Here is a 22,015-nt window from a genome sequence, read left to right as displayed (position 1 = left end):
CCCCCGGCCCCGCCCTCCGGCCCCGCCCCGCGGCCCCCCCCCCGCTCCGCCCCCCGGCCCCCGCCCCGCGGCCCCCCCCCGCTCCGGGAATGGCTCCCCCCAGGAAGGTGGGGCTATGGGGGCTCCAGCTGCAGCTGGTGGTGCCCAAAAGCATCGCTGCAAGCTGCTGTATCTGGCCCATGACGTCCCATTTGGGGGGCACCGGGGGATCCGACGCACCCGGCTGAGGCTGCTCCAACACGTCTACTGGCCGGGGAGATTGGCGGCCGTGCAGCGGTCCTGCCGGTCCTGGGGGGGGGGGCCCGAGATGGGAGGGAAGCTGCTTGGAGGCCCCTGCCCATCACAGAGGAGCGGTTCCGGAGGGCGGCATTAGAGATAGCGGGGCCTGTCGGCCAGGCCACCCGGACGGGGAGCAAATACACCCTGGTAGCCATGGATACGGCCACCCACTGCCCCGGGCCGTGGCCCTGCCCTCTAGCGAGCAGACACGGTGGCAGACGCTGCTGGCCCTGTTCAGCAGGGGGGGTTCCCCCAGGAGTCCTCACTTCATGTCGGCCCCGCTCCGGTGCCTGTGGGAGACGCACGGGGCCGGCTCACCTGGACCCCAGCGTACGGCGCCCGGCCCAGCGGGCTGGTGGGAGGTTCCAGGGGAACCTGAGGCAGATGCTGGAGGCCTGTATGCACCGGCACCCGCAGGACTGGGACGAGTCCCTGCCCCCCGCTGTCTGCACAGGGAGACGCCCCGAGGGTCTGCCAGGTCCCCCCGACAGAGCCAGGGTGCAGAGGGGGAAGGACCCCTGGGCTTGCTGAGAGAGTTGTGGGAGGGGGAGACCTCCCCGAATGGAGAGCCGGGGGTGGGGGACGTCCTGGCTTTCCAGGAAAGGCTCGCTGGGCTCATGGGCCCGGCCAGGGAGGGCCTGGGCAGAGCCCCAGGGCAGGGGAAGGGCTGGTGCAGCCACAGAGAGTGGCCCCCGCACCGGCCCCTCAAAGCCGTGGCGCAACCGGACGGGGGGAGCCGGCTCCTGCAGGGCAGCACTGTGGCCGGCCCAAGCCAAGGGGGCACCAGTGTCACCGGTGGCTTTACCGGGCAGGGGCCCGACCTCCCCCAGGTCACAAGCGGAGTGACCCTGCTCAGCTCGCTCCCAGAGGGGGGAGAGATGGGACGTGGGGGGGGGTCTGCTCTGTGACCAGGGTCCCCTGCGCTGGGCTGCGATTCCCACTGACTCACCCACATGGGGATTGGCCCAGACGCCTGGGCCCAGCCTGGGCAGACAACAAGGCTCTTCCGGGGGGGGACGAACACCTGGCTGGGGGCAGGGCCGGGGAGCTGGGCAGTCTTGGCTGGGAAAACAGACTAAGCTGGGTGCTGAGGGTTGAGGGGCGAGGGACCCCCCCACCCCAAGGGGGCTGAGGCTCCTGGCCCTGCCTCCTGGCCCCACATCGCCTGTGCGGGGCTGTGTCCTGGAGGAGCAATGACCCCCCGTTCTACGACTGGCGGGGTCTGGATCGGGGGGCCCCGACGCACCGCCACAGTCTCCCTTGGCCCCTCTGCATCCCCCGGAACGTCTTCCTGTGCGTCTCGGGGGGCCGCCGGGCCTGTTTGACCCCTTCGCAGTCGCCCAGCTGCAGCTCCTCCGCTGCCTGAGCACCCAGCAAGGGGGGAGCTGCCGGAGCCGGGGGATCTGGCGCCGCTCGCAGGCCCCCTGGAAGGAGCTGAGGGTATGTCTACACTACCCCGCTAGTTCGAACTAGCGGGGTAATGTATGCATACCGCACTTGCTAATGAAGCCCGGGATTTGAATTTCCCGGGCTTCATTAGCATAAGCGGGGAGCCGCCATTTTTAAATCCCCGCTGCTTCGAACCCCGTGTAGCGCGGCTACACGGGGCTCGAACTAGGTAGTTCGGACTAGGGTCCTATTCCGAACTACCGTTACTCCTCGTGAAACGAGGTGTACCGGTAGTTCGGAATAGGCACCCTAGTCCGAACTACCTAGTTCGAGCCCCGTGTAGCCGCGCTACACGGGGTTCGAAGCAGCGGGGATTTAAAAATGGCGGCTCCCCGCTTATGCTAATGAAGCCCGGGAAATTCAAATCCCGGGCTTCATTAGCAAGTGCGGTATGCATACATTACCCTCCTAGTTCGAACTAGGAGGGTAGTGTAGACATACCCTGAGGGACCGTCCATGCCCCCACATGTTTACATTCGGCCAGTACGAGCTCTCGAGGCTTCTGGCCATCCCGGGCCCCTGGGGCCTCCCCACCCGCCGGTTCCCCGCTGCGCCATGGCCAGCTCATGCTGCCGCTCCTCCCTGCGGTCCTGCCGCTCTCTCGTGGGACTCCACTTCCGTTAGCCTCAGCTCCATCTCCAGCCGCCGCAGCCCTGCCGGGATGGACCCCGCCCGGATGAACGGCTGCTGGCGGAGCGTGGCCTGGTGGCACCACGTCTGTCTGTCTGACTCCAGCCCCTCCGGTCTGCGAGCCTGAGACACCCCCCCTGGTGTCTGGCTGCTCCCCGCTGGGGCAGGGTCCAGGCCCTGGACGGGTCACTCTCTTCCGGCCGGGCGATCAGCTGGGCCTCGATTGCTTTCCCCAGGGGTGGGTCCCTCTCCCTGCACAGCCCCCCCAGCTCTGCCCTCAGCAGTCGGGCGCAGGCCGTCGCCCCGCCGATCCAGGGCGTAGACTCACCGACCGAGTGCTGCAGCGCCCACGGCTCCCAGGAATCGCTTCACTCTGCCTCCCGCACGCCTGGCTCCAGGCCCCGTCCTCCACTGCGCCCCGTCACTCACTGCTGGGAGCTCCCTCCATGGGGTGCAGGGCATCCCACCGCTGACACCACCGTGATGGTGCGTTGGGTACCCCTGTGACGGGCCGGGCCGTGTCTGGGCACAGCTGAGGGCGTCCGCTCAGGGCGAATTGCTCAAATCCGGGCTCCTTACAGCCCCCGACTGGCGACCTCTCCACACAGGCCAAAAACCAGTCTCTCAGAGCGCTTCAGCAGCCTGCCTGAAGCCTCCCGAGCAAAACCCCTCCGACACCCCAGCAATATCCGTGCCCCAGATGGCCCCGGGCCTATACACAGGTGGGGGGTCCTAGCACCCAATCCCACCTACCCCGAACAAGTCCTGTCCGGTTCCAAGAAACCAGCCACAGATCCCTGGTCAATTTACCCTCTGGATCTTACCCACAAATCACGCTGGGCCAATCCTTTAGAATCTATATCTAAAGGTTTATTATTACAAGAAAGAAAAGCCTGAGAGTAAGGTTATTAAAGTACAGTACGTTACATGCACCGAATCTCCCAGTCCTCGATGCAGGCTCTAGCAGAGATGTTGCAGCTGCTGGTTTAAAAGTTCTTATTGCACATCCTACGATCAGGATGGGTTCACAGGTCTTCCGGGCTCTTCAATCCCTGCAGTGCTGCCTCTGGGATGAAGTGCTGAGCTGAGAACAAAATGGCATCGACCACATGGCCTCTTTATACCCCCTTCCTGGCCTCTTCCAGTATGTAGCAAGTCACCTGGTCCTCAGCCTCTCTCTGCTGGCAGCTCTTGGGTCTCCGCCCTCCTGCTTTAGGTGTGTCTTTGGGCCATCAAGGGCCATTGTCCCACAGGGCTTTGCTACTCAGCCTGTCCATAGCCATGCTTAACCACATTCACAGAAATATTCAGCTTCCACACAGATTACAGATTCCTACCTACACACACAGACATTCTACACTCACATAAATAGCGTACACAGGATCAACAAACAATAATCTCCCATTCAATACCCCACATGGCTCCCCCCACACCAATTTCTGGGGCCAACACCCCCACCTAGGGGTGCAGCAGCGACCTGGCTGCTTCCCTCCAATTCAGCAACGTGACAACCCCCGACCCTGCACCCGTTCCCAGCAGGATGAGAATCCGCCAGCCGGGAGAACAGGGAGGCTTATTGCATCTCCAGGCTGCAGCCCGGCATAGGCGTGATGTGGACAGTTGCTGGCAGCCCCAGACTCCATGGGGGGGTCCCCAGGCCCCCGAACCCCCAGCACTCGGCTCGGTCTCTTCTCTTCACGTTTGCCCAGCCAAACTGCTTCTCCCCAAAACCACCAGACACCCCCACGTGACCCCCCGGTCAGGTGAGACGCCCCGGCCAGCCCTTGGCTCCGTGCTGGAGCTCAGGGGTGACCCCCCGGGGCAGTGCTCACATCAGGGCTCGCCCACAGCCCAAGCGTAGAGACCGGGGAATGGCTGAATGGACAGCTCCCCCCCAGGGTCTGACCCCCGACCCCATCACACCGCCCTGCCCCCCCATGCTCCCGGCTCCCCCCCAGGGTCTGACCCCCGACCCCGTCACACCGCCCTGCCCCCCCCATGCTCCCGGCTCCCCCCCAGGGTCTGACCCCCGACCCCGTCACACCGCCCTGCCGCCCCCCCCATGCTCCCGGCTCCCCCCCAGGGTCTGACCCCCGACCCCGTCACACCACCCTGCCCCCCCATGCTCCCGGCTCCCCCCCAGGGTCTGACCCCCGACCCCGTCACACCGCCCTGCCACCCCCCCATGCTCCCGGCTCCCCCCCAGGGTCTGACCCCCGACCCCGTCACACCGCCCTGCCCCCCCCATGCTCCCGGCTCCCCCCCAGGGTCTGACCCCCGACCCCGTCACACCGCCCTGCCGCCCCCCCCATGCTCCCGGCTCCCCCCCAGGGTCTGACCCCCGACCCCGTCACACCGCCCTGCCCCCCCCATGCTCCCGGCTCCCCCCCAGGGTCTGACCCCCGACCCTGTCACACCGCCCTGCCGCCCCCCCCATGCTCCCGGCTCCCCCCCAGGGTCTGACCCCCGACCCCGTCACACCGCCCTGCCGCCCCCCCCATGCTCCCGGCTCCCCCCCAGGGTCTGACCCCCGACCCCGTCACACCGCCCTGCCCCCCCCATGCTCCCGGCTCCCCCCCAGGGTCTGACCCCCGACCCCGTCACACCGCCCTGCCGCCCCCCCATGCTCCCGGCTCCCCCCCAGGGTCTGACCCCCAACCCCGTCACACCGCCCTGCCCCCCCATGCTCCCGGCTCCCCCCCAGGGTCTGACCCCCGACCCCGTCACACCACCCTGCCCCCCCATGCTCCCGGCTCCCCCCCAGGGTCTGACCCCCGACCCCGTCACACCGCCCTGCCACCCCCCCATGCTCCCGGCTCCCCCCCAGGGTCTGACCCCCGACCCCGTCACACCGCCCTGCCCCCCCCATGCTCCCGGCTCCCCCCCAGGGTCTGACCCCCGACCCCGTCACACCGCCCTGCCGCCCCCCCCATGCTCCCGGCTCCCCCCCAGGGTCTGACCCCCGACCCCGTCACACCGCCCTGCCCCCCCCATGCTCCCGGCTCCCCCCCAGGGTCTGACCCCCGACCCTGTCACACCGCCCTGCCGCCCCCCCCATGCTCCCGGCTCCCCCCCAGGGTCTGACCCCCGACCCCGTCACACCGCCCTGCCGCCCCCCCCATGCTCCCGGCTCCCCCCCAGGGTCTGACCCCCGACCCCGTCACACCGCCCTGCCCCCCCCATGCTCCCGGCTCCCCCCCAGGGTCTGACCCCCGACCCCGTCACACCGCCCTGCCGCCCCCCCATGCTCCCGGCTCCCCCCCAGGGTCTGACCCCCAACCCCGTCACACCGCCCTGCCCCCCCATGCTCCCGGCTCCCCCCCAGGGTCTGACCCCCGACCCCGTCACACCGCCCTGCCGCCCCCCCCATGCTCCCGGCTCCCCCCCAGGGTCTGACCCCCGACCCCGTCACACCGCCCTGCCCCCCCCATGCTCCCGGCTCCCCCCCAGGGTCTGACCCCCGACCCCGTCACACCGCCCTGCCGCCCCCCCCATGCTCCCGGCTCCCCCCCAGGGTCTGACCCCCGACCCCGTCACACTGCCCTGCCCCCCCCATGCTCCCGGCTCCCCCACAGGGTCTGACCCCCGACCCCGTCACACCGCCCTGCCCCCCCCATGCTCCCGGCTCCCCCCAGGGTCTGACCCCCGACCCCGTCACACCGCCCTGCCCCCCCCCATGCTCCCGGCTCCCCCCCAGGGTCTGACCCCCGACCCCGTCACACCGCCCTGCCCCCCCATGCTCCCGGCTCCCCCCCAGGGTCTGACCCCCGACCCCGTCACACCGCCCTGCCCCCCCCATGCTCCCGGCTCCCCCCCAGGGTCTGACCCCCGACCCCGTCACACCGCCCTGCCGCCCCCCCCATGCTCCCGGCTCCCCCCCAGGGTCTGACCCCCGACCCCGTCACACCGCCCTGCCCCCCCATGCTCCCGGCTCCCCCCCAGGGTCTGACCCCCGACCCCGTCACACCGCCCTGCCGCCCCCCCATGCTCCCGGCTCCCCCCCAGGGTCTGACCCCCGACCCCGTCACACCGCCCTGCCCCCCCCATGCTCCCGGCTCCCCCCCAGGGTCTGACCCCCGACCCCGTCACACCGCCCTGCCGCCCCCCCCATGCTCCCGGCTCCCCCCCAGGGTCTGACCCCCGACCCCGTCACACCGCCCTGCCCCCCCCATGCTCCCGGCTCCCCCCCAGGGTCTGACCCCCGACCCTGTCACACCGCCCTGCCGCCCCCCCCATGCTCCCGGCTCCCCCCCAGGGTCTGACCCCCGACCCCGTCACACCGCCCTGCCGCCCCCCCCATGCTCCCGGCTCCCCCCCAGGGTCTGACCCCCGACCCCGTCACACCGCCCTGCCGCCCCCCCCATGCTCCCGGCTCCCCCCCAGGGTCTGACCCCCGACCCCGTCACACCGCCCTGCCGCCCCCCCATGCTCCCGGCTCCCCCCCAGGGTCTGACCCCCAACCCCGTCACACCGCCCTGCCCCCCCATGCTCCCGGCTCCCCCCCAGGGTCTGACCCCCGACCCCGTCACACCGCCCTGCCGCCCCCCCCATGCTCCCGGCTCCCCCCCAGGGTCTGACCCCCGACCCCGTCACACCGCCCTGCCCCCCCCATGCTCCCGGCTCCCCCCCAGGGTCTGACCCCCGACCCCGTCACACCGCCCTGCCCCCCCCATGCTCCCGGCTCCCCCCCAGGGTCTGACCCCCGACCCCGTCACACCGCCCTGCCCCCCCCATGCTCCCGGCTCCCCCCCAGGGTCTGACCCACGACCCCGTCACACCGCCCTGCCCCCCCCCATGCTCCCGGCTCCCCCCCAGGGTCTGACCCCCGACCCCGTCACACCGCCCTGCCCCCCCCATGCTCCCGGCTCCCCCCCAGGGTCTGACCCCCGACCCCGTCACACCGCCCTGCCGCCCCCCCCATGCTCCCGGCTCCCCCCCAGGGTCTGACCCCCGACCCCATCACACCACCCTGCCCCCCCCATGCTCCCGGCTCCCCCCCAGGGTCTGACCCCCGACCCCGTCACACCGCCCTGCCCCCCCCATGCTCCCGGCTCCCCCCCAGGGTCTGACCCCCGACCCCGTCACACCGCCCTGCCGCCCCCCCCCATGCTCCCGGCTCCCCCCCAGGGTCTGACCCCCGACCCCGTCACACCGCCCTGCCGCCCCCCCCATGCTCCCTGCTCCCCCCCAGGGTCTGACCCCCGACCCCGTCACACCGCCCTGCCGCCCCCCATGCTCCCTGCTCCCCCCCAGGGTCTGACCCCCGACCCCGTCACACCGCCCTGCCACCCCCCATGCTCCCGGCTCCCCACCAGGGTCTGACCCCCGACCCCGTCACACCGCCCTGCCGCCCCCCCCATGCTCCCGGCTCCCCCCCAGGGTCTGACCCCCGACCCCGTCACACCGCCCTGCCGCCCCCCCATGCTCCCGGCTCCCCCCCAGGGTCTGACCCCCGACCCCGTCACACCGCCCTGCCGCCCCCCCCATGCTCCCGGCTCCCCCCCAGGGTCTGACCCCCGACCCCGTCACACCGCCCTGCCGCCCCCCCCCGTGCTCCCGGCTCCCCCCCAGGGTCTGACCCCCGACCCCGTCACACCGCCCTGCCGCCCCCCCCGTGCTCCCGGCTCCCCCCCAGGGTCTGACCCCCGACCCCGTCACACCGCCCTGCCCCCCCCATGCTCCCGGCTCCCCCCCAGGGTCTGACCCCCAACCCCGTCACACCGCCCTGCCGCCCCCCCCGTGCTCCCGGCTCCCCCCCAGGGTCTGACCCCCGACCCCGTCACACCGCCCTGCCGCCCCCCCCGTGCTCCCGGCTCCCCCCCAGGGTCTGACCCCCGATCCCGTCACACCGCCCTGCCGCCCCCCCCCATGCTCCCGGCTCCCCTCCCCCAGCCCCCCGACCCCGTCACTGCGCCGCCAGCCCTGCCGTGCGAGCGCGGCCCCGGGCAGCGCCAGGCGGAGGGGAAGTGAAAACAGCAGCAGGAACCGGAGCCTGACGCGTGGTGCTCGTCCCCTCGCTGCCGCTCACCTGCTGGGTTCCAGACTCGCCGGCATCCAGCAGACTCTGCACCTGCGGCTCCCGCGGCCATGGGGCCCCTGCGCTCGGCGCGCGCGGTCACAACCGGAGCCGTGCTGCTGCTCGCCTGGGCCTGGCTGGGCGGGGCGGAGCCGTGCCCCACAGGTAAGGCCACGCGGGCGGCCCTGCCTGGCACCGGACATGCTACCCGGGGAGGCCAGGCCCTTGCAGCTGCCTTGTCATGGCTCCCGCCCGGGAGCAGGGACTTGCTGGCTCACGGAGCCTGGCCTGCTGGGATCCCATCGCTGGCCCCAGGCCCGCAGGGCCTCTCCTAAGGATCTCCCAGCCTGGGACGGAGCCTTGCTGCCCGTGCTCTGGCGTGCTGGCCCAGCCGCTGCTGGCTGGAAAGGCCCTGGGGCTGCCCTTGCCCACTGAGGCAGTGGGGCAGCGTCGTGGATTCGGGGAATTCAGGGCAGAGCCATGGAGCCGGGGCATGCGGGGCAGGCTGTGGAGCCAGAGCAGGGCCATGGAGCTGGGGCATTTGGGGCAGGGCTGTGGAGCCGGGGCAGGGCCGTGGAGCCGGGGCGTGCGGGGCAGGGCTGTGGAGCCGGGGCAGGGCCGTGGAGCCGGGGCGTGCGGGGCAGAGCTGTGGAGCCGGGGCAGGGCCGTGGAGCCGGGGCGTGCGGGGCAGGGTTGTGGAACCGGGGCAGGGCTGTGGAGCTGGGGCAGGGCCGTGGAGCCGGGGCAGGGCCGTGGAGCCGGGGCGTGCGGGGCAGGGCTGTGGAGCCGGGGCAGGGCCGTGGAGCCGGGGCGTGCGGGGCAGGGTTGTGGAACCGGGGCAGGGCTGTGGAGCTGGGGCAGGGCCGTGGAGCCGGGGCAGGGCCGTGGAGCCGGGGCGTGCGGGGCAGGGCTGTGGAGCCCGGGCAGGGCCGTGGAGCTGGGCATGCGGGGCAGGGCCATGGAGCCAGGGCGTGTGGGGCAGGGCTGTGGAGCCGGGGCAGGGCCGTGGAGCCGGGGCGTGCGGGGCAGGGCTGTGGAGCCGGGGCAGGGCCGTGGAGCCGGGGCGTGCGGGGCAGGGCTGTGGAGCCGGGGCAGGGCCGTGGAGCCGGGGCGTGCGGGGCAGGGCTGTGGAGCCGGGGCAGGGCCGTGGAGCCGGGGCGTGCGGGGCAGGGTTGTGGAACCGGGGCAGGGCTGTGGAGCTGGGGCAGGGCCGTGGAGCCGGGGCAGGGCCGTGGAGCCGGGGCGTGCGGGGCAGGGCTGTGGAGCCGGGGCAGGGCCGTGGAGCCGGGGCGTGCGGGGCAGGGTTGTGGAACCGGGGCAGGGCTGTGGAGCTGGGGCAGGGCCGTGGAGCCGGGGCAGGGCCGTGGAGCCGGGGCGTGCGGGGCAGGGCTGTGGAGCCAGAGCAGGGCCATGGAGCTGGGCATGCGGGGCAGGGCCATGGAGCCAGGGTGTGTGGGGCAGGGCTGTGGAGCCGGGGCAGGGCCAGTGCGTACAGGGCAGGGCCATGGAGCTGGGGTATGCAGGGCAGGGCTGTGGAGCCGGGGTACATGGGGCAGGCTGTGGAACCGGAGCAGGGCCGTGGAGCCAGGGTACGCGGGGCAGGGCTGTGGAGCTGGGGCAGGGCCGTGGAGCCGGGGCGTGCGGGGCAGGGCTGTGGAGCCGGGGCAGGGCCGTGGAGCTGGGGTGTGCGGGGCAGGGCTGTGGAGCCGGGGCAGGGCCGTGGAGCCGGGGCAGGGCTGTGGAGCCGGGGTGTGCGGGGCAGGGCTATGGAGCCGGGGCAGGGCTGTGGAGCCGGGGTGTGCGGGGCAGGGCTGTGGAGCCGGGGTGTGCGGGGCAGGGCCGTGGAGCCGGGGTGTGCGGGGCAGGGCTGTGGAGCCGGGGTGTGCGGGGCAGGGCTGTGGAGCCGGGGCAGGGCCGTGGAGCCGGGGCAGGGCCGTGGAGCCGGGGTGTGCGGGGCAGGGCCGTGGAGCCGGGGTGTGCGGGGCAGGGCTGTGGAGCCGGGGCAGGGCTGTGGAGCTGGGGCAGGGCTGTGGAGCCGGGGTGTGCGGGGCAGGGCCGTGGAGCCGGGGCAGGGCTGTGGAGCCGGGGTGTGCGGGGCAGGGCCGTGGAGCCGGGGCAGGGCTGTGGAGCCGGGGCAGGGCTGTGGAGCCGGGGTGTGTGGGGCAGGGCCGTGGAGCCGGGGCAGGGCCGTGGAGCCGGGGTGTGTGGGGCAGGGCCGTGGAGCCGGGGCAGGGCCGTGGAGCCGGGGTGTGTGGGGCAGGCTGTTGGTTTCCTAGAGCACTGGCTCTCAGCCTTGCTGGACATGGTGCCCTGGCGGCAGCCTGCCATGTCCCCCATGTATGACCTGGCACGACGGACGTGCCAGCGCTCTGCTGCTGCTGCCCTGCGGGCGCGCGAGTTGCCTGCAGCAGTTGCCGGCTGGGGCTGTGGCCCGTCTGGCTGAGCACCCAGGCAAGTCGCGGACGGCCACGGGGCTTCGCTCGGCGTTGGCTGGCGCTTCTGCAGCTGTTGGGAGCCAGGCGCACGCGTCCCGGCTGAGAGGCGCTGAGGCAGAGCGAGGTGCCGCTGGGGCAGGAGCCAGGCACTTCCTCCTCTCGGCGGCCGACTTTCCAAATGCAAACGCCAGGCTGGGCAGGAATGGCCGCCAGGGCCCCTGCCTGCGCGAGAGCCGGGGGGGGGGGGGGGGGCGCAGGCCGCAGGGCACCCACCCGGCTGGGGCTGGAACATGGGCAGGAGCTGGGCCCTGCGGCTGCACCCCCGTCCCCAGGACCTCCAGGGCTGGGGGCAGCAGGAGCTGCTGGGGCGATCGGGCCAAGCCACGGGCAGAGCAGCCTGACCCATCCCCATGGGGACACTCGCCTGACGGCTTCGGGGCTTTGTCCTGCTCAGGCCAGGCCTCGGCCTCCCTGCCCGGGCCCCGCGGCGGCCGCTCCGCACACTCGGCCTGCAGGGGAGTGACCGCGGCAGGGCTGGCTGCACCGCGCCTCAGTGCTGAAAGGGGCCGGCACTGGGCCCAGGGGTGGCCTCGCCGGGCGCTGGTTGGCCTCCCCGCAGGGCAGCTTCCTGTGCTCGGCAGCCGCCCATGCTCTTGGCCCTCATCAGACCGTTAGACCAAAGGTTCATCCAGCCCCGTGGGGGGCCCTGGACCCCGTCCTCCAACAGCGCCAGAGAACAGAGCAGGGATCCTCCCGTCGCCCATTCCCAGCTGCTGACACACAGAGGCCAGGGACTCCTGACCCAGCCTGGCCAACAGTCACTGATGGACCAACCCTCTGTGAACTGATCTAGCTCTTTTCTGAACCCTGTTAGAGGCCTGGTCTTCACCACATCCTCTGGCGAGGAGTTCCACAGGTTGTGCATTGTGTGAAGAAAAACTTCCTTTGGTTTGTTTTAAAGGTGCAGCCTGTTAATTTCATTTGGTGACCCTAGTTCTTGTGTTACGGGAAGAAGTAAATCCCTCTTCTTTAGTCACTTTTTCCACACCAGCCGTGATTCCACAGACCTCTAGCGCACGCCAGGCCATCTCTCTTCTGAGAGGGAAAGTCCCAGTCTCGTTCATCAGGGCGCGTCGGGGACCCCCCAATCCTGCACCCCCGTAGTGGCAAGACCAGACTGCGCCAGTCGTAGAACGGGGGGTCATTGCTCCTCCAGGACACAGCCCCGCACAGACGGGATGTGGGGACAGGACGCCTCAGCCCCCTTGGGGGTCCCCTGCCCTCCCTAAACCCTCACCCCTCAGCTTAGGCTGTTTCCTTCATGTTTCTGCCAGGCACTGCCTCCCTCCCAGACCTGCTCCCAGCCAGGTGTTTGTCTCCCCCCTCCCTTTGTCTCTGCCCCCCGCCCCCACCGGGGGAAGGGCCTTGTTCTCTGCCCAGGCTGGGACGGGGTGTCTGGGCCAATGCACACGTGGGGGAGTCAGTGGGAATCGCAGCCCAGCGCAGGGGACCCGGGTCACAGAGCAGACCCCCCCCACGGCACGGTCTCCTCACGTGGCAGCTGTTCCAACCCCCCTCGTTGCTGCTCTTTTCCGAACTTTGCCCAGGGCTGAGAGCGCGTTTCGAGGGGCGCGGGAGCTCAGCTGCCCGCAGCGTCCCAGACGGGGCGTCGTGGGTAAGAGCATCTCTGGTCCTCCACCCGCCGAGGGGGAACAGCTGGTTCAGTGCCTGTCGGTTTGACGGACAGCTGGGACCGGGCTTTGCCAGGTGCATCAGGTTGCATTTAGCACCATTGAATTCCATCCCGTTTCGTGAGATCTGCCTGAAGCTGCTCAGTCTGCCTGGGCCATGGCTCGCGGGAGCAGGGCTGGAGGCGCGGGCAAGGGGGCAGGCTGGCTCGGCTCAGCCTCATGCAGCGCAGCGTCAGCAGTGCTGTGTGTGCGGCCGAGCTGGCTCCTCACAGCGTAAGGCATCGACGGGCCCGCTCCTCGGACAGGCACGAGGCATCGCCCAGCCGCCCTGCGCCCGCTGCCAGCCCCTGGGTCTGCGGGACGCCTGAGCCCCCCCAGCGCTCTGCAGGTAGCGCCGCCGAACGGCCAGGCTGCCAGCCGCTGGGTCTGCGCGGACGCCTGAGCCCCCCCAGCGCTCTGCAGGTAGCGCCGCCCAACGGCCAGGCTGCCAGCCCCTGGGTCTGCAGGGACGCCTGAGCCCCCCAGCGCTCTGCAGGTAGCGCCGCCCAACGGCCAGGCTGCCAGCCCCTGGGTCTGCAGGGACGCCTGAGCCCCCAGCGCTCTGCAGGTAGCGCCGCCCAACGGCCAGGCTGCCAGCCCCTGGGTCTGCAGGGACGCCTGAGCCCCCAGCGCTCTGCAGGTAGCGCCGCCCAACGGCCAGGCTGCCAGCCCCTGGGTCTGCAGGGACGCCTGAGCCCCCAGCGCTCTGCAGGTAGCGCCGCCCAACGGCCAGGCTGCCAGCCCCTGGGTCTGCAGGGACGCCTGAGCCCCCCAGCGCTCTGCAGGTAGCGCCGCCGAACGGCCAGGCTGCCAGCCCCTGGGTCTGCAGGGACGCCTGAGCCCCCCCAGCGCTCTGCAGGTAGCGCCGCCCAACGGCCAGGCTGCCAGCCCCTGGGTCTGCAGGGACGCCTGAGCCCCCCCAGCGCTCTGCAGGTAGCGCCGCCGAACGGCCAGGCTGCCAGCCCCTGGGTCTGCAGGGACGCCTGAGCCCCCAGCGCTCTGCAGGTAGCGCCGCCGAACGGCCAGGCTGCCAGCCCCTGGGTCTGCAGGGACGCCTGAGCCCCCAGCGCTCTGCAGGTAGCGCCGCCCAACGGCCAGACTGCCAGCCCCTGGGTCTGCGCGGACGCCTGAGCCCCCCAGCGCTCTGCAGGTAGCGCCGCCCAACGGCCAGGCTGCCAGCCGCTGGGTCTGCAGGGACGCCTGAGCCCGCCAGCGCTCTGCAGGTAGCGCCGCCCAACGGCCAGGCTGCCAGCCCCTGGGTCTGCAGGGACGCCTGAGCCCCCCAGCGCTCTGCAGGTAGCGCCGCCGAACGGCCAGGCTGCCAGCCCCTGGGTCTGCAGGGACGCCTGAGCCCCCAGCGCTCTGCAGGTAGCGCCGCCGAACGGCCAGGCTGCCAGCCGCTGGGTCTGCAGGGACGCCTGAGCCCCCCAGCGCTCTGCAGGTAGCGCCGCCGAACGGCCAGGCTGCCAGCCGCTGGGTCTGCGCGGACGCCTGAGCCCCCCAGCGCTCTGCAGGTAGCGCCGCCGAACGGCCAGGCTGCCAGCCGCTGGGTCTGCAGGGACGCCTGAGCCCCCCAGCGCTCTGCAGGTAGCGCCGCCGAACGGCCAGGCTGCCAGCCGCTGGGTCTGCGCGGACGCCTGAGCCCCCCAGCGCTCTGCAGGTAGCGCCGCCCAACGGCCAGGCTGCCAGCCCCTGGGTCTGCAGGGACGCCTGAGCCCCCAGCGCTCTGCAGGTAGCGCCGCCGAACGGCCAGGCTGCCAGCCCCTGGGTCTGCAGGGACGCCTGAGCCCCCAGCGCTCTGCAGGTAGCGCCGCCGAACGGCCAGGCTGCCAGCCCCTGGGTCTGCAGGGACGCCTGAGCCCCCAGCGCTCTGCAGGTAGCGCCGCCCAACGGCCAGGCTGCCAGCCGCTGGGTCTGCAGGGACGCCTGAGCCCCCCCAGCGCTCTGCAGGTAGCGCCGCCGAACGGCCAGGCTGCCAGCCCCTGGGTCTGCAGGGACGCCTGAGCCCCCCCAGCGCTCTGCAGGTAGCGCCGCCGAACGGCCAGGCTGCCAGCCCCTGGGTCTGCAGGGACGCCTGAGCCCCCCAGCGCTCTGCAGGTAGCGCCGCCCAACGGCCAGGCTGCCAGCCGCTGGGTCTGCAGGGACGCCTGAGCCCCCAGCGCTCTGCAGGTAGCGCCGCTGAACGGCCAGGCTGCCAGCCCCTGGGTCTGCAGGGACGCCTGAGCCCCCCAGCGCTCTGCAGGTAGCGCCGCCCAACGGCCAGGCTGCCAGCCCCTGGGTCTGCGCGGACGCCTGAGCCCCCAGCGCTCTGCAGGTAGCGCCGCCCAACGGCCAGGCTGCCAGCCCCTGGGTCTGCAGGGACGCCTGAGCCCCCAGCGCTCTGCAGGTAGCGCCGCCCAACGGCCAGGCTGCCAGCCCCTGGGTCTGCAGGGACGCCTGAGCCCCCAGCGCTCTGCAGGTAGCGCCGCCGAACGGCCAGGCTGCCAGCCCCTGGGTCTGCAGGGACGCCTGAGCCCCCAGCGCTCTGCAGGTAGCGCCGCCCAACGGCCAGGCTGCCAGCCCCTGGGTCTGCAGGGACGCCTGAGCCCCCAGCGCTCTGCAGGTAGCGCCGCCCAACGGCCAGGCTGCCAGCCCCTGGGTCTGCAGGGACGCCTGAGCCCCCAGCGCTCTGCAGGTAGCGCCGCCGAACGGCCAGGCTGCCAGCCCCTGGGTCTGCAGGGACGCCTGAGCCCCCAGCGCTCTGCAGGTAGCGCCGCCCAACGGCCAGGCTGCCAGCCCCTGGGTCTGCAGGGACGCCTGAGCCCCCCAGCGCTCTGCAGGTAGCGCCGCCGAACGGCCAGGCTGCCAGCCCCTGGGTCTGCAGGGACGCCTGAGCCCCCAGCGCTCTGCAGGTAGCGCCGCCCAACGGCCAGGCTGCCAGCCCCTGGGTCTGCAGGGACGCCTGAGCCCCCCAGCGCTCTGCAGGTAGCGCCGCCCAACGGCCAGGCTGCCAGCCCCTGGGTCTGCAGGGACGCCTGAGCCCCCAGCGCTCTGCAGGTAGCGCCGCCGAACGGCCAGGCTGCCAGCCCCTGGGTCTGCAGGGACGCCTGAGCCCCCCAGCGCTCTGCAGGTAGCGCCGCCGAACGGCCAGGCTGCCAGCCCCTGGGTCTGCAGGGACGCCTGAGCCCCCCAGCGCTCTGCAGGTAGCGCCGCCGAACGGCCAGGCTGCCAGCCGCTGGGTCCCTGCTCTTCACACAGGTTGTGCTGCCCTTGGCTGGTGCCGTGGGAGCCGATTCAGCTCCCATGGGTCTAACGGACGGGGCCACGTCGCTGCTATCGCTCAGTCAGCTTCCCCACAGTTGTCGGCGTGGCCCTGCCCCCTTTCCGGCAGGGACTTGCCTGGCTGGGTCAGCCCAGGGCACTAGGTGCTCAGTTCCTCTTTCCCTGTCTGCAGTTCCCCTGGATGCTTCCTGTTGCAGGCTGCTGCCTGTGCCGTGGCTGGCATGTCCCCGGCTGCGCTGTGCTCGGGGCAGGCTGCCGGCCGTTCCGTGGCTGGCGTGTCCCTGGCTGCGCTGTGCTCGGGGCAGGCTGCTGGCCGTTCCGTGGCTGGCGTGTCCCCGGCTGCGCTGCGCTCGGGGCAGGCTGCCGGCCGTTCCGTGGCTGGCGTGTCCCCGGCTGCGCTGCGCTCGGGGCAGGCTGCTGGCCGTTCCGTGGCTGGCGTGTCCCCGGCTGTACTGCGCTCGGGCCAGGCTGCTGGCCGTTCTGTGGCTGGCGTGTCCCTGGCTGTACTGCGCTCAGGGCAGGCTGCTGGCCGTTCCGTGGCAGGCGTGTCCCCGGCTGTACTGTGCTCGGGGCAGGCTGCTGGCCGTTCCGTGGCTGGCGTGTCCCCGGCTGTACTGCGCTAGGGGCAGGCTGCTGGCCGTTCCGTGGCTGACATGTCCCCGGCTGTACTGCGCTCGGGGCAGGCTGCTGACCGTTCCGTGGCCGGCGTGTCCCCGGCTGTACTGCGCTCGGGGCAGGCTGCTGGCCGTTCCGTGGCTGGAGTGTCCCCGGCTGTACTGCGCTCGGGGCAGGCTGCTGGCCGTTCCGTGGCTGGCGTGTCCCCGGCTGTACTGCGCTCGGAGCCAGGCTGCTGGCCGCTCCGTGGCTGGCGTGTCCCCGGCTGTACTGCGCTCGGGGCAGGCTGCTGGCCGTTCCGTGGCTGGCGTGTCCCTGGCTGTACTGCGCTCGGGGTCAGGCTGCTGGCCGTTCCGTGGCTGGCGTGTCCCCGGCTGTACTGCGCTCGGGGCAGGCTGCTGGCCGTTCCGTGGCTGGCGTGTCCCCGGCTACGCTGCGCTCGGGGTCAGGCTGCTGGCCGTTCCGTGGCTGGCGTGTCCCTGGCTGTACTGCGCTCGGGGCAGGCTGCTGGCCGTTCCGTGGCTGGCGTGTCCCCAGCCACGCTGCGCTCGGGGCCAGGCTGCTGGGTCCCTGGCTGTCCTCTCTTGCCCAGCTTCCCCTGGTGAAAAGTGACCCAAGAGCCAGAGCAGGCTCTGCCCATTCCAGCCATCTCTGCCTGCTGGCCCAGCAGGGGCCTTGATGTCCTCACAAGGGATGTTAACTGTCGGTTAATTGACTAGTCGAGTAACCTGGTGAATTCTTCTTGGTTAGTCAACTAGCCTCCAGTCCCCGGGGGCGGGGCCGGCAGCCTGTGTATCGGAGGCAGCAGTGCAGGGCCAGACGGGAGCCAGTTTAAAAACCAGCCCCCCCATGGACCGGCTGCCTGTCGCCCTGCGTCCGATACAGAAGCCGTAGTGCGGGGCGGTGGCAGCCCTCATCTGGGGACGGTCTGAGCTCCCGGATCCTGGCGGAGCCGGAACTGAGCCAGGCTGCCTGCCCACCCGGCTCCTGGTGCACTTTAAATACAGACCCGGACCCATCCCAAGCCAGGACTGAGCCGGGCTGCTGGCCAGCTTGCTACCGGCTGTACCTGGGTGTGGAGAGCCGCGTGGAGCCGACAGCTTTCACCCTGCGCGTATCGGTTCATCGCCCTGTGGCATGGGGGGGTCTGCGCTGTCACCCGGGTCCCCTGGCTGGGCTGCGATTCCCACTGACTCCCCCACGTGCATTGGCCCAGACCCCTCGTCCCAGCCTGGCAGAGAACAAGGCTCTTCCCCGGGGGAGAGACAAAGGGGGGGGGCGGGGACGGCACCTGGCTGGGGGCAGGGCCTGGGGGCTGGGCAGTGTCAGGCTGGGAAACATGAAGAGAGGAGACTAAGCTGAGTACTGGGGGTTCGGGGGCCTGTGGACCCGCCCCAAGGGGTCTAGGGCTGCCAGCCCCTGACTCCTGTACCCACGTCGTGTCTGCTGGGCCGTACCCTGGAGAAGCAATAGCCCCGCCATGTTCTCCGGGCTGGCGCAGGCTCATCTTGCTGCAGACGGGGTGCAGGATCGGGGGGTCCCCGACTCACCGTCACTGCTCCATCGACTGCACTAGTCCAGCCCCAGGCGTGACAGCTGCTCCCCTGCTGGGCCAGTTCTGCAGGGGAATCCGGAGGCCCGTCGGGAGGGAGCGATGCCCAGAGCCCCGGGGCAGGCTCCGAATCCCTGTGGCGCTAGAGCTCCAGGAGCCCGGCAGGTCCAGCGTGAGACCAGCCCTGGCTCAGGCGTTCGCGCCTCTCGGGTGGTGCTGAGAGACCCAGCGCGCAGCCCGTGATGGCGAGGCGGGTCCCCCGGCCCTGCAGCCCCCGCCAGCCGGTAGAACGGGGGGTTACTGCTTCTCCAGGGCCCAGCCCAGCCCAGCCGGGACGTGGCTGCAGGAGTCGGGGCCAGGAGCCTCAGAGCCCTTGAGATGGGTCCCTGGCCCCTAGCCCCCCGCCCCCCTTCAGTCCGTCTCCTTCATGGTTCCAGCGAACGGCTGCCCCTCCCCCAACACTCCCTCCCTTTGTCCCCTCCCCTCCCTTAACCGGTAGGGCCGGTTCAGTCACCCTCATGGGGCCCTCAAGGCCCCCCCCCCCGGGCCGTGGTACACACAGAGGCCAGTAGGGGTCGCCCACAGCCCAGCGCCCAGCCAAACGCTCCCGGCTGGGCCCCGCCCTGTCCTGCTTCTGTACCAACCCCCCCCCCCCCCCCACTGCTTCTCTGCCAGCTCCTGCCCCCCGCCCCCTCACCAGCTCCTCGCGGCCTCCCCCCGAGCACCCGCCCCAAACACTGTCCCCTTTGGCCTGGCCCTGGCCCTGCCCATGGGGCTGCGCTCAGTGCGGGGAGGGAACTACCTGCTGTTTCTCCCCAGGGCTGGGCAAAGGCCACGAGTGGCTCTGGTGGGGAGGAGGGGCTGGGGTGGCGGCGGGGTGTGTGTGTGTGTGTGTGCGTGCAGGCCTGGGGTGGCGGCGGGGGGGGGGTGCATGCAGGCCTGGAGGGATGGCGGGGGGGAGCGCGCGCAGGCCTGGGGTGGCGGCAGGGTGTGTGTGTGTGTGTGCGTGCAGGCCTGGTGGGACGGCGGGGGGGGGGAGTGCGTGCAGGCCTGGTGGGATGGCGGGGGGGGATGCATGCAGGCCTGGAGGGATGGCGGGGGGGGGGGAGCGCGCGCAGGCCTGGTGGGACGGCGGGGGGGAGTGCGTGCAGGCCTGGTGGGACGGCGGGGGAGGGGAGCGCACGCAGGCCTGGGGTGGCTGCGGGGAAGGGGGGTGCGTACAGGCCTGGGGTGGCAGCGGGGGGGAGGAGCGCGCGCAGGCCTGGGGTGGCTGCGGGGAAGGGGGGTGCGTGCAGGCCTGGGGTGGCTGCGGGGAAGGGGGGTGCGTGCAGGCCTGGGGTGGCAGCGGGGGGGAGGAGCGCGCACAGGCCTGGGGTGGTTGTGGGCCCTGCTCAGCAACCCAGCTCCGTCAGTGGGGCTGAACCCCCCCCATGGGAGCCCGACCTCCCCAGGCTGGGGCCCAGAGCCTTCCAGGGGGGGATTCAAGGCCATGCTGAGACCACCTGGCTGCTGTGCATGGCAGAAGAATAGCAGTACCCCCATCACAGCCATCACTAGGGGGTGCAGGACTCGACACCCCTGCCCCCCCGTCCCTGGCCTGCACACCCCGCTGGCTCGGGCACCATTCCCTGCCTGGGGTGGCTCAAAGCTCATCTCTCCCCAGCCATGGGGCCAGTGAAACAAGCCTCCCCCCACATCCTCGCCCCCCAGCGACTGCCGCAAGCCCCGAGGGCCCTGGCCCCAGACCACTCCTGGGCCGGCCGGTCCGTGGCGTAGGCGCGGGGTGGGATCCCAGACTCCCGGCTTAGCCTCTGACCAGCTGCAGGGCCTGGGGAGCCGCTCGCCTGCCGCAGTTGGGGGGGGCTGGCTGAGCCCACCCGGGGCTGGGCAGGGGGGCGGCTGCAGGCCTGGCGAGCACCCTAACCTGTCTGCCTTGGCCCCACAGAGCCCCGCCCCAAAGGCCGAGCCATGGTGCGCCCGTGCGAGGGGCCCGGCGGGAACGTCACGCTGGCCGGCTCCTGGCTGGAGTGGCACCTGCGCAGCCCGGTGAGCACGCGCCTGCTGCCGGCGCTCTACGGCGCGGTGCTGCTGCTCGGCCTGCCCGCCAACGCCCTGGCCTTCGGCGTGCTGGCCGCCACGCCCCGCAAGTGCGCCTCCACCCTCTTCCTGCTCAACCTGGCCGGCGCCGACCTGCTCCTGGGCCTGCTGCTGCCCTTCCGCATCGCTTACCACCTGCTGGGCAACGACTGGCGCCTGGGCGAGGCCGCCTGCCGGGCGCTGCTGGGCCTCTTCTACGGGAACATGTACGGCTCCGTGCTCCTGCTCACCTGCATCGGCCTGGACCGCTACCTGGCGCTGGTGCACCCCTTCCTGTGGCGCGGCTCCCGCCACCTGCGCCCGGCCGCCGGGCTCTGCGGGGGCCTCTGGCTGGCCGTGGCGCTGGGCCTGAGCCCGCTGCTGCGCCACCCCCACACGCAGCACCTGCCCGAGCTCAACCTCACCACCTGCCAGGACGTGCTGGAGCGGCAGGCGGAGCGCCAGCTGGCTGCCTACTTCTGCGCGCTGGTGGGGCTGGGCTTCGCCGCCCCCTTCCTGCTCCTCGCCTGCGCCTACGGCCGGGTGCTGGGCCGGCTGCTCCTGCAGGGGCGGCGCCACGCCCGCGTGGTGCGCCTGCTGGCCCTGGTGCTGCTGGCCTTCGCCCTGTGCTTCACGCCCAGCAACGTGCTGCTGCTGCTCCACGCCCTGCAGCCCCCGGGCGAGGCGCACAACCGCAGCTACAGCTGGTACACGCTGGCCCTGGCCCTCAGCGCCGCCAACACCTGCCTCGACCCCCTCATCTACTTCTACGCCTCCCAGGACTTCCGGGCCCGGCTCCGGGCCCTGCTCCGGCGCGGGCGGAGCCTCCGACCCGCTGGGGCTGCCCCACAGGGCCGGCGCTAGGCCAGGGCCAGGCCTTTGCAGCTAGCTCGGGCCCCGCCCCAGGTCTGGGTGGGCTGCCCAGGGGGGAGTGGGGATTGGGGGGTACTGGGGGGTGCTCACTGCCCTGGGATACTGGTATGACGGGGGGGGGGAGTGGGGATGGGGGGTACTGGGGGGCACTCACTGCCCTGGGATACTGGTATGACGGGGGGGGAGTGGGGATGGGAGGGTACTGGGGGCGCTCACTGCCCTGGGATACTGGTATGACGGGGGGGGGAGTGGGGGGTACTGGGGGGCGCTCACTGCCCTGGGATACTGGTATGACGGGGGGGGGAGTGGGGGGTACTGGGGGGCGCTCACTGCCCTGGGATACTGGTATGACGGGGGGGGGAGTGGGGATGGGGGGGTACTGGGGGGCGCTCACTGCCCTGGGATACTGGTATGACGGGGGGGGGGGAGTGGGGATGGGGGGGTACTGGGGGGTGCTCACTGCCCTGGGATACCGGTATGACGGGGGGGGGAGTGGGGATGGGGGGTACTGGGGGGTGCTCACTGCCCTGGGATACTGGTATGACGGGGGGGGGAGTGGGGATGGGGGGTACTGGGGGGTGCTCACTGCCCTGGGATACTGGTATGACGGGGGGGGAGTGGGTTGTTGCAGGCCCCCAGCTCAGAGGGCAACAGAGAGGGGGGGCTCAGGCAACCCCATTACCTGGCCACAGACACAGGGTGGGGAGGGTCAGACGCAGGGGGCTGGGGATAGGGCAGGCAGAGCCCACCGGGGGGGTGGAGCCCCGGCCCAGGGGACTCCCTGAAGGGCCCACAGCTGAGAGGGGTGGGCTGGGGGCTCAGAGCGGCAGAGGGGCGGACCCTGTCGCTCTGGCCTTGAGCCCCGGGGCAGTGGGGCTGTGCCGTGGGGGGCTGTCTGCCCTGTAACCCAGGGCCCCTGCACCGTGGGGCTGCCCCGCATGGGTCTGGGCCCAGAATAGCAGGCGATTCCCGGGAGAGACAAGGGAGCAGGGTGGAGACCAGCAGGCGGCTTCGGGGAAGGGTCAGTGGCTGGCTGGGACCAGGAGGGAGTGAGCCTAAGCTGGGGGCTGGAGGTCTAGGGGGGCGGTGGACCCCCCCC

General features: G+C 72.0%; 1 protein-coding gene across 1 annotated transcript; it reads left to right on the top strand.

Annotated features, from left to right (window-relative positions):
* The first annotated feature begins 8,326 nt into the window (after nucleotides 1-8,326).
* On the top strand, nucleotides 8,327-21,000 carry LOC142818691 (proteinase-activated receptor 4-like). Its single transcript, XM_075900013.1, has 2 exons — nucleotides 8,327-8,539; nucleotides 19,913-21,000. Exons 1-2 carry the CDS (start codon nucleotides 8,446-8,448, stop codon nucleotides 20,905-20,907), a joined length of 1,089 nt encoding a protein of 362 aa, XP_075756128.1. The 5' UTR covers nucleotides 8,327-8,445; the 3' UTR covers nucleotides 20,908-21,000.
* Nucleotides 21,001-22,015: the final 1,015 nt, after the last annotated feature.

Source organism: Pelodiscus sinensis, chromosome 17 (assembly GCF_049634645.1).
Source record: "Pelodiscus sinensis isolate JC-2024 chromosome 17, ASM4963464v1, whole genome shotgun sequence".
Classification (NCBI taxonomy): domain Eukaryota; kingdom Metazoa; phylum Chordata; order Testudines; family Trionychidae; genus Pelodiscus; species Pelodiscus sinensis.
The sequence above is the reverse complement of the archived record's forward strand: the minus strand, read 5'-3'. Positions and strand labels throughout refer to the sequence as shown.

Excerpts from the sequence above, each read along its gene's own strand:
- LOC142818691 (XM_075900013.1), top strand. The coding sequence starts at position 8,446 with ATGGGGCCCCTGCGCTCGGCGCGCGCGGTCACAACCGGAGCCGTGCTG. Across the intron at positions 8,540-19,912 it reads GGCGGAGCCGTGCCCCACAG|AGCCCCGCCCCAAAGGCCGA; the intron begins GTAAGGCCACGC and ends TTGGCCCCACAG.